At 34.8% G+C, this 12,183-nt stretch overlaps 1 protein-coding gene across 1 annotated transcript in view; it reads right to left on the reverse strand.

Moving 5' to 3' along the window:
- PLEKHG4B (pleckstrin homology and RhoGEF domain containing G4B) overlaps nucleotides 1-12,183 on the reverse strand; it is a 202,267-nt gene that overhangs the window by 132,647 nt on the left and 57,437 nt on the right. The window contains 1 exon segment of the mRNA XM_074279211.1: nucleotides 4,863-5,060. Within this exon segment, the coding sequence (XP_074135312.1) occupies nucleotides 4,863-5,060 (198 nt within the window).

Raw genomic sequence — 12,183 nt, forward strand, 5'->3', positions numbered from 1 at the left:
GTAAAACAAAGGAATCCATTTTCAGATCAAAAAGACATAAAATAAAATATACAGGATTACAAAAGAAACTGGTTTTATTGAAATGTGGTTCACAATATATTTTTAAACAGTTCATAGATTCCAGTTTAAGAATTCCTGGTGTACAGGGCTTTAGGAAGTAAAAAGAGTGACTCACATAAACACTTTTAAGAGGAAGTCAATTTTTGAAACAGGTGGGGAAAAAGGATGTACCGAAAGAGAAGAAAAAGCTGGTTAGGCTATTATTTCCACTAGAAAAATTTGAAAGTGAAAAGTTTAACTCAGACTACATATCCATGAGTCCTTTTTATATCCATCAAGTTATATTCATGAGTCCTTTTAAAATAAAGCTCATGACAAATACAGAGAGGTTTGGAAAGACTTACATCAACTGATACTGAGTGAAATGAATAGAACCAGAAGATTGATGTACACTTCAATGTTGTATGAAGATGTATTCTGATGGAAGTGGTATCTTCAACATAAAGAAGATCCAACTCACTTCCAGTTGATCAATGATGGACAGAAACAACTATACCCAGAGAAGGAACACTGGGAAGTGAATGTAAACTGTTAGCACTACTGTCTATCTACCCAGGTTACTTATACCTTCGGAATGCAATTCTTACCGTGCAATGAGAAAATTGGATTTACACACATATATTGTATCTAAGTTATACTGTAACACATGTAAAACGTATGGCATTGTCATCTAGGGGAGGGAGCAGAGGGAGGGAGGGGATCATTTGGAAAAATGATTACAAGGGATAATGTTATTAAAAAAATTACTCATGCATATGTACTGTCAAAAATTTTATAATAAAGTGACTGTTTTCAATAAAAAAAGATAAAATAAAATAAAGCTCATACGAGAATAATTTTAAGCTTTTATGGGAAAATGTGATAGTTGCTCTACTTTTTCTTCTTTTTTACCTCAGTTCCTTCTCTGACCTTTGATTGATTTAAATATATATATATATATATATATTTTTTTTTTAAACTAAAAATAAGGAAAATTTTCCTGGGTAGGATGACCCATTTTCCATAAAAGACCAAACTAAGTCAAAGTTGATTTCCATCTGGCTAACTCACTAAATACTGATTGTGAAAAAATTTAATGAGTAGTTCACTGGTAATAAAATTACATAATTAAATACAAATGGAGCAACAAGATAGGCTGATATGTAATAAAAACATTGTTTAAGAACTATGCATAAACTTCCCACTACCCCATGCCAATAAACACATAACTTAGCTACTGTGCTGCTTTATCTCTACCTCAAAATACCCTGTAATAAAAAAAAATAAAAAGATTACAAGAAGCGAACTAAACACATAAGAAATCTATTAAGTTAAACTTGTATACACTGGATTTGCTCCAATAAATTGGTTATTTGATGATTAGGTCAAAGAATGATTCACTTCCTTTTTCCCTGGTTCCCAATAAGAATCTACCAGAAGAGTCAGGGAGAATTGGATTTTACATATAGGGAACTCATTATGACCTTTACCCAGGGTACCCCCCCAAAAAAGACTAAGAATATGAGACTAAGAAGTGTCATATTTGAAAGGGCATGGGAACATGTTTGAAAGCAAAATTTGGGTCAGGAAAGAGAGAAAGGGAATGAAAGGGAAGAAGGAGACAGAGGTAGCAGAATTTGAGATAAATTTATTCCAAATGCACTCACGATTCTTGACCTTGCATCCAATTTTTCTATGCATTGATTGTATTTCTTTGGGTTATAATTTTCTCATTTGACAAATTTCATTAGACTAGATGATTCCATGGTTGCCTCCCATTCTCCTATTCTATGCCCCTGTGATTATGCTTTACTTTGACTGTGCTGAGATTGGATGTGTGACCATTTCAGTGGATAAGATGATCACACGTGGATAGCATAGGAATAAGTAGCTACTTTTGTGCCCAGAGATGTTTTCATGATCTATACTGTAATAATAGTGTCAGGAACGCTAAAGCTCAAAACAAGCTGAGGCTGGCAATGATTACTAAGAATAGCAAAAATGACTTTTAGAGCTATATGGTAGGGGAAGGGAAGATGGTTGAGACAATAAGATGAGCAAAGAAAGCCAGAGCACTTATAACTGTCTCAAAAATAACCTATAATTAAAGCATAATGAGAAGCAAATTGAATTTATTAATTGAACAATGAATGGATGGCAACACAATCTATTTTCTTTTTGTTTTCTATACAAAATAGAACTCAGGTTTGGGAAGAAAATAATAAAGATGATTAACAGAGAGATGAAACTCAATATAAAGTGAGAGAATAGCAAGAAATTATCCCTAACTGACTTCAACAAGTTCAAATCTTAGAAGAGTAAAAGAATTGGTGATCTGAGTGGAGGGCTCAACTTCTTTATTAGTGTCCCCATTTTCTCAGCCACTTAGATTCACAACCTGATTGTCATCTTGAGTTCTTTACCCTTATTCACCCTTCCCCCATATCCAGTCAGTTGCCAAATCTTGCCATTTTTACTCTCCATCCTCTCTCATATAGGACTCCTCTCCACTCCCACAGGCACCATGGGAATTCAGATCCTCACCATTTCTTGCCTGAATTATTATAAAAACCTTCCCATTGGGCTCCCTATCTAAAGTATTTCTGCACTCCAGTTCATCTTATTTTTCCAAATACATGTAAATATTGTTTTCAACATTCATTTTTGTAAAACTTTATGTTTCAAATTTTTCTTCCTCTTCCCTTACCTTCCCAATCCCCAAAACAGCAAGTAATCTGATATAGGTTAAATATGTGCAATTCTTCTAAATATATTTCCATATTTATCACATTGTGCAAGAAAAATCAAACCAAAAGGGAAGAAAACAAATGACAAAAAGGTGAAAATACTATGCTTCAATCTACATTCAGTCTACATAGGTCTCTCTCTGGATACAGATGGTATTTTCCATCCCACACTATTAGAATAGCCTTGAATCACCATATCCATCCCAGCTACCAAGTGGTTTTCCTTAAGAATAAGTCTGATTGGGGGCAGCTAGGTGGTGCAGTGGATAGAGCACCAGCCCTGAATTCAGGAGGACCTGGGTTCAAATCTGGCCTCAGACACTTAACACTTCCTAGCTGTGTGACCTTGGGCAAGTCACTTAACCCCAGTCTCAGGAAAAAAAAAAGAATAAGTCTGATCAAGTCAACCTTGTATCCCCAAAATAAACTCTTAAGACTCCTTTTCTATAGGATACAATATAAACTACTCTCTTGGATACTTTTGGCTTTTCATAACCTGTTACCTTTCTATCTTTCTAATCTTATACTTTAATCCCCTTCACAAACTTGATGGTACAGCATTACAGTTCTATGTGCTATTCCACATGATGTTCCATCTCCAGCTTCCATGCCTTTGCTATGGCTGTTTCCCATCTTGGGATGCTCTCCTTTCTAACTTCTGACTATTGGTCTCCCTGGCTTCCTTCAAGTCACAGTTTCAGCCCATTCTGCAGGAGGCCTTTCCCAGTTGTCTCCCGCCCCCAATTGCTCCTCTTTTTTTCTCTCACATTATCTCCCATTTACTATGCATATAACTTCTATGTATGGGCAAGTAGGTGGCACAGTGGATAGAGTGCCAGCCAGGAAAATTTATCTTTCTGAATTCAAATCTGGCCTCACTTACTATCTGTGTGATCCTGAGAAAGTCCCTTAATCTTGTTTATCTCATTTTCCTCATCTGTAAAATGAACTGGAGAAGCAAATGGCAAGCCACTCAGGTTTCTTTGCCAAGAAAATCTCAAACGGAATCATGAAAAGTCGGACATGACTGAGATATTAACATACACACTTACTATCTTCTATATACATATTTATGTACTTGCTGTATCCCCATTTAAAAAACCTAAGTCCCTTGAGGGCAGAGATTAGTTTTTCTTTTTCTTTGTATCCCCCATGCTTAGTGTGGCACCTGGCACATAGTAAAGCTTACTAAATGCATGTTAATTGCTTTCATAATTGAGGGCAGCCAAAAAAACCTAAAGAAGTCTGAGGATGAGCAGTGTCCAGAACAAGAGACGCAACATTCTGTCTTGTACCTGGTTCTATATCAACTGGAATACAATGTTGAATTCTAGGTGCTTTATATTAGAAAGGACATTAACAAAGTGGATTATATGTAGAAAAAAATGAAGGACTGGAAACCTCTTCATATTGAAGAAAGGTCAATTGAAGAAAATGAGGATATTTCACCTGTAGAAGAAAAAACTTAGGGAGGAAGATAGCAGTTTTTGAATGTTTGAAGATCTCAATTAGAAGACTTTTTCTAGGTCTCCAAGAACAGAAATTAGGGGAAAAGATAAAGTTAGAAAGAGACAGATTTAAGCTTTAAGGAAAGAAAAAAAAATACTCTTTAATGATTGATTACAAGTGTCCTCAAGTGGAATGGACCATTTTGTCATGTTCTACATCTATAACAGAGTCATTTCTGCACCAGAATGGTAACCCTGGGAAATGACTGTCCTAGATGTAGGACATGGCTTTGGAAGATGGTTTTTCTTCCTGTCTCCTTGGGGATGTGTCTTTAGAGAAACATTCTCCTTTTTTTTCACATCCTCTATGGTTTTCCTTAGCAACGTTTAGGAAGCAGCAAATGTTTAAGCATTATATGTCAACTCTTATTTCTGGCCCAGTTTTAAAAGGTTAGAAACTGTCTATTGTCACTATCATCAGATGCCTAACATTTGTACTCTTCTCTTATCCAAAACTTGCTTTGCTTGGCTCAGAAATTCTCCAGTTAAGAGATTCTATTCTCTCTTATCTCTTCTCTCCCAGTCAGGAACATAAAAAGCCTGTTTTGGCCAAAGGAGCTAAACTTACACAGGTTTCTTGCTGAATGCATTGTAAGATCCTCTTGGCAGGAACAAGGAAATCAATCAGGCAACGCAGACCATCTCCTCCATATAGCTTTTCAACAGTAGTGAAAAGCTGCCACAGGACAGTGGCAGCTGTTGCCTCAAAGGGAGGATACAGCGCAGAGAGTGTGTTCTGAATGTAGGTGTCAAGGGATTCAGAGTCCTGTGGGAAAAAAAAATAATAGTCATTAGGGACATTCAAATATATAATTTTGACAAGGCACAAGAAACCCCTTAATAATACTGCTATTGGAGAAGCCTGCCTTTCAGTCTACCTGAGCAATGTTGGGCTTTTACCCCGTAGAGAAATCTTATAATACTGAAGTATGTTAAATGGTTTTATCCTTCTTAGATTCACCATGTTATACTAAATATCAGTTGTCAATCACTCAGAAATGCATCATAATAGGACTCTTTCTCTCTGAAAAGTAGAATTTAAATGCCAAAATGAAATTCAATGTTCACAGAAACCTTTACAAAACATCTATCTAATGCCACTATGACAACATAATTGTAACAAAGATTTCATTAGTTTGTATTTGTTCATTAAATGTTTATTCAGTTCCCAAGTAGAGGAACAAAGATGTTGTCTATGCATTTGTACACTGATTACACTTCCCAGTTTAACCATTTAGCTCCTGCCTATGTCTTCACAATTTACTCTGTTGCAGATGAGCTAGAATATATTTGTTTAAATTTCATTCATTCATTCACTGATATTAGAAAACTACTTTTATTATTTTTAGAGGATGTGTGTGAGGATTGTATTTATGTTTTCTTTTGTATAAAAAAATGCCTTCTTAAGCAACTTCCTCTACTACAGCATATTAGTACCAGTTTTGCAACTTTCTGCCTTAGAGTGTTTCTTGGTACGCTAAGAAGTTAAGAGACTTACCCATACTGCGTAAGTTCCCACAGTCAGCAAATCTCAGGGGTGGGATTTAACCCAAGACTTTCTGATTTCTGTGTCAATCCTCTATTTACTAGGATGCAATATGAAGGCAGTGTAGCATAATGGGAAAGGCTCCAAAATCAGAATTATAACTGCTAGAATTTAATTCTGGTTCTGCCATTTACAAGCTGTGCGATTTCCAGCTAATTACTATATTTTGTGGTTGTTCGGTCATTTCAGTCATGTCTGACAGGCATTTTTTGAGGTTTTCTTGGAAAGACAATAGAATGGCTTGTCATTTCCTTCTCCTGCTTATTTCTACAGGTAAGGAATTAGGGGCAAATAGGATTAATTGACTTGCCCAGAGTCACACGACTAGTAACTTTATTCTAGTTTATTTTAGAAACTAAAATTAGGAGTTTAGATCAGATGATCTTTAAAGACTTCTGGAGAGAGAAAGTTCTAGGATTTATGAATTCATTTTCTTAATACTGCTGAGGAAGAGTTACCTAGTTCTTAGGTAGGATGGGAAACAATTTTATGGATAGCAGATGGATTTCAGTTGCCCATAGTGACTGATTTTTCCCCTCTCAAAAATAACATTATTGTTGAGTTAGACAGGAGGCATAGTTCATTAAGGCCACATAATTCTTCTCATAGCAATTTGTTGCGGTAGGGTTTTTTTTTTTCCCCTCTGTAATGAGGGAATGCTGTTCTTCCAAAATTATACTATGATTTTAACAGTGCTATTTTTAGAGTAGACATTTCCTGAGGAAATACCACAAGATATATTTTTGTTGGAAAAAAAATGTAAAACTCTTTTAAAAAATCCAGAAGATCAAAAATGAGGAATCAAAATTTTAAAAACAAGTGTTCCTCATCTGAATTTTCCTAAAAGGACTTTTTAAAGGGAAAGTAAAGAGGAGTATTTATGAAATAAAAATTCAGTGCTTACTAGATGACTAGCCCAACTTCCTGTCTCAGATACAAGGAAGGGTCTTTTGGCTCAAACAGAAACCAATAGAGAGACAGGAGTACCTTAGAAGAGAAATATAGCAAAATTCCAGGAGAATAAAGATCTCAAAAAAGAAAAAAAAAATGAATGAATGCCCACTTCAAATACTAAATCAGTGTCCTTTGATTTTCGATAAAACATGCAGACTCATTCTAGCTGTTCATCTAGACTATAGAATATTCCTACAGAAACAAATCTTCCCATTTCTCTCATTAACCCTAGTAATACCAGATTTATAAAGACTGAGCAATCTGTTCATAATTAATTCAGCTTGACTATGTATATTTGACATGAGGGTTTTGTTTTTCTTCCCTCCCCCATGGGGGGGAGGATAAATACAAAATGCAAAAGAACTAGAATTCTGGGGAACTTTCTACTTATAATGCTTCCTTCAATATTTGTATTTTCAAATTTCTAGTGCTAAACTTTTGTGTTTTTAAGTTTGAAACACGAAAAAGGGAAGAAATAAAAACTAGGAAAAAAAATCCCAAAGAGTTAGGGTAATGAAGAAATATTGACCTAACAGAGATGATAGCAGGTACAATCAATCACTTTCATTTGGGAAATATTATTTTAATTGATATAGGCAATTTATCTGACATGTCCCCAAGGTCTCTGTATAAGTGCACAGTAGTATGAGAAAATGAAACCATCAAATCTAAATGCCTTTAGAACAATTAGCACATAGACATGGGCAAGGAGTAATTCTTTACGTAGGTTTGGATTCAGTCTTCCAAAAAGTTAAGAAAAACAGAATTCCTCTAAAAGCTCTCAGACCTTTGTGCTCTATTCTCTGACATTATTCTTTAATAGATCCTTGTTTTTGCATGTTTCTGGAATAGTAGGGTCTCTATATCAGACAAATCTGTGTTGTATATTGAATAAGACACTTTATTATAGGAATGACCAACCATGCATATGATCATAACATTTTTTTGCCAATAACATTGTCCTATTGCACAGATCTCAAACACTGCAATATGATGAAGCTCTTGCCAATATTCATTTGAATGTGTCTCTTGTGCATCTTGGAACAAAAAAGATCCACACCACACATAACATTAATTTTCTTTTTTTATTATAGCTTTTTATTTACAAGATATATGCATAGGTAATTTTTCAGCATTGACAATTGCAAAACCTTTTGTGACAACTCTTCCTCTCCTTCCCCCCAGATGGCAGGTTGACCAATATATGTTAAATATGTTAAAGTATAAGTTAAATACAATATATGTATACATGTGTTATTTTGCTGTACAAAAAGAATCAGACTTTGAAATAGTGTACAATTAGCCTGTGAAGTAAATCAGAAATGCAGGCGAACAAAAATAGAGAAATTAGGGATTCTTTGTAGTGTTTCATAGTCATTTCCCAGAGTTCTTTCGCTGGGTGTAGCTGTTTCAGTTCATTACTGCTCTATTGGAACTGATTTCATACCATTAACTTTCTCTTCAATAAGTTAGCGTGCCACCCATGATTCTTCTTAGAGTGAAATCTAAAATTAAGAGTTTTGCTCACATAGAACCTCCCTTAATACCAAAGGCAAAGGCTTGGTTAATTAATTACCTTTCCACACATATCTTATCACCCAAATCAAGTTTCATTAATGCTTAGGTGCTGCCAGATTTCTAAAAATTCCAATATATGAAGATCTTGTCTTAGAAAAAATGTAAATGAAGAGCTAGCATGCATTTTCCAAGGTATTCTTGGCTTTAAAAAACAGACTTCCTGTTTCTTTTGAACAGTGAATGCTAATGCATTCAAGTGATACAATCTACTAAAATTTAATCCAACCATATACTTTTAGGAGCACATCTATTGTTTCCAAGAAGAGATATCAAACACCACAACACTCTTGAGTAAAGGCTGAACCCAATTAAAATGTAACTAGGAAATATTTAACAAAATAAATAAAAATACAGTAAAACAGATAATATATTCTGAAACTAAGTCAACATGTAGTAGTCAGTGATCCTTATCTGTGAATCAGTGGTCCCCATTTCTTTCTGTCCTAAAGTAAGGCATACCTTTCCTAGGCATCAGAAAATATACAAAGTGATGGTGAAAGTGTTTGGAAGGGAATAAGCTAATTTGTGAAAGCAAGGAGAGAATAAAAAATAGTGAAAATGGAGAAGGCTGTTCAGGTAAAAACAGAGATATTAAACCTAATAAGTTGAAGAAATTTTTTTTGTGTGTGTGTGTGAAACAGCCTTTTTTTTTTCAGTTACATGAAAAGATAGTTTTCAACATTCATTTTTATAAGATTTTGAGTTCCAATTTTTTTCTTCCTTGCATCCTTCCTTCCCAAGACAGCAAGCAATCTGATAAAGTTTATACATGTGAAATCATGTAAATATATTTCCACATTAGTCATGTTGTGAAAGAAGAAACAAAACAAAAGTGTAAAACTACAACAAAACAATAAAAAAGTAAAAATAGTATACTTAGATTTGTATCCAGACTCTATAGTTCTTTCTCTGAATATAGATAGCATTTTTCTTCATGAGCCTTTTGGAATCATGCTAACTCATTGTATTGGTTAAAAGAGCTGTGTCTCAAAGTTAATCATCACTCATTATCATTACTGTGTACAAAATTCTCCTGATTCAGCTCACTTCATTCAGTATCAGTTTATATAAATCTTGGTGAAGAAATTTTCTTAAGCTGTTAAGGAGGAGCATATTTTGATTTACCTCACTGAACATCTGATTATTGTTTCACAAATTTGCCTGCCATGAATTAATTATAAAATGGCCATAGTTTTTATTTCCTTTCCAGACTTTGAGTTGCAGGAAAACTCAATGATCTTTATTGTTTTTGTTGTTTAGTCATTTTAGTCAATCTTCATGAACCCCATCTGTGCCTCAGTTTTTGCTTCTGTTAAATGTCTATTATGATGCTTTCCCTGAAAAGCTCACAAGATCATTATAAGGATCAAGTGAAAAAACAGACATCAAAAGTGCAATTGAAAACATAAAGCACCAAGATAATTGTGAAGTATCATTATGGGGCCTTCCTCTCAGATCTCATGAAGACCAAATTATTTTGCAATTGTCTAATGCACTTATATGATACTATACATTATAATTACCTGTATTTGTACCCTATCCCACTATGACTTCGAGTTCACAATATCTGCTAGTTATGTGTCCAATATAAAAAAAATCACTTAACTTCCTGAACTCAATACTTCTATAAAATGGAAATACAAATAAGTTGTGGGCCATAGTATCATCAAAGATCTAGAACTGATCCAATCCCTTTATTTATTTTTTTATTTCTTTTATTTGTCTCTCAGAATTTCTATTTTAAAAATAAGTTTTTTCTTTTCAAAATATATGCAAAGAGAATTTTCAATATTCACCTTTGCAAAACTTTGTGTTCCAAAATTTTCTCCCTTCCTTCACCCTCATCTCCTCCCCTAAGACAGTAAATAATCCAACATAGTTAAACATGTGCAATTCTTCTAAACATATTTCTGTATTTAGCATGCTACGTAATATCAAAAAAGGGAAAGAATAAGAAAAAAAGCAAGCAAACAACAACAAAAAGGTGAAATTCATATTCAGTCTCCACAGTTCTCTCTCTTGCTGCAGATGGCTCTCTCCATCACAAGTCTTTTGGAATTAGCCTGAATCACCTCATTGTTGAAGAGTCTTGTCCATTAGAAATGATCAGCATGTAGTCTTGTTGTTCCTGTGTACAATGTTCTCCTGGTTCTGCTCACTTCACTTAGCATCAGTTCATATCTCTCCAAATTGTGAGGGGTTTAAATAGAGAAGCTTATATTTGTTCTAGGGGCAATGGGGTCTCAGGTTTATTTATTGCAGTTTATCCTCCTATTATAGGGCAGCTAATGTGATGCAGTGGATAGAGTGCCAGGTCTAGAGTCAGAAAGCCCTGAGTTCAAATCTGGCCTTGGACACTAATTTTGTGATGTTGGACCCTATTTGTAAAGTCACTTAGCCTCATTTGTAAAATGAGTTAGAGGAAAAAATGGCAAATCACCTCCGTATCTTTGCCAAGAAAATCTGAAAAGGGGTCACAAATAACTAGACATGATTGAAATGACTGAACAACAATAAATCTTCTTACTATGCCAAATTCCATGTATTGAGTGGAAAAATCACTTAACTTTGAACCTCAAACTCATTAAACCAGTGGGAAGTTAACATTGTAAGACTTGAACTTTAGGAACTCTGCTCTGTAGAGGTTGATATATATATATATATTTCTTCAAACTTTAAATCAAAATAGATGTCAGGAGATGATCATGATTATGAAAAAGGAAGAAAGAAGAAGGAAGAGGGAAGAAGGGGGAAAGGGGAAAGGGGAAAAGGGGGGAAAGAAGGAAGAGGGAAACTAAATTATTTAAATTTTGTATCTCTCCCACTGTCTAGCACAGTGCTCCAAACACAATAGATCTACAATGTTTTCTTAAGGGATGCCATTCAGAGTTTTCCAAGTGATTTGAAAACTCAGCTGCATAGGTGATTGAGATTTCTTACCACCTTGTCTACCATGATTTCGTTTTTCTGGGCACCTAGGTTTTGGGAAAGAGGAACTTTCCAGTGGATTAGGCAAACTGCATCGTCTTGACTTCCTCTAGCAGCTGTGACTTGTTTATTCCTCTGTTTGCCTTGAAGTTTCTGGGAATGTTTGTTGAAACTGTCTCCTAGAGAAAATTAATATTCTGTTTCTCTGACAAGGATAATTGCTTTTAAACAAGCTCAATCTCAATTCAGTCTGTCATAGATGAAGTAGAAAACAGAATCATGATTTGATTTCTTTCTCAGAACATCTGGTGCCCAGCCTGAGAAGGCAAAATAGTGAGCCAGACCAGCAAGGGAGAGAAGGCTGGGAGGCTGTTAAAAGCAAAAGAAGAGGGAACAAGCCTCTTGGGAGTCTGGAAGGAAACATCAGAGCAACATGGTACAAAGAAAGCAGTTTGGTATAGAGAAAAAAATTCAATTTACAGTCAAAGGACCTAGTTTTGAATACTGTCAGCTCCTACTTTCTTATTGTTCTGTCATTTCAATTGTATCCAGCTCTCTCTGATCCCATTTGGAGTTTTCTTAGCAAAGATACTGAAATAATTTGATTTGATTTTCCTTCTCCAGATTATTTTATAGATGAAGAAACTGAGGCAAACAGGATGGAGTGACTTTCCCAGAGTCACAAAGGCAGATTTGAATTGAGGCCAGATTTAAATTCAGAAACATGAACCTTCTTAATTTCAGACCTGGTATTCTACCCATTTCTCTGCTTATTTCTCATTGATCAAAATTAGGAACATCACATTTCTTGGGATCTTAATTTCCCTAATTATAAAATGAATTGTATTAGGGATTCTTAAAATTTTTTGCTTCATGGATGCCC

The sequence above is a fragment of the Sminthopsis crassicaudata genome, chromosome 1 (assembly GCF_048593235.1).
Source record: "Sminthopsis crassicaudata isolate SCR6 chromosome 1, ASM4859323v1, whole genome shotgun sequence".
Classification (NCBI taxonomy): domain Eukaryota; kingdom Metazoa; phylum Chordata; class Mammalia; order Dasyuromorphia; family Dasyuridae; genus Sminthopsis; species Sminthopsis crassicaudata.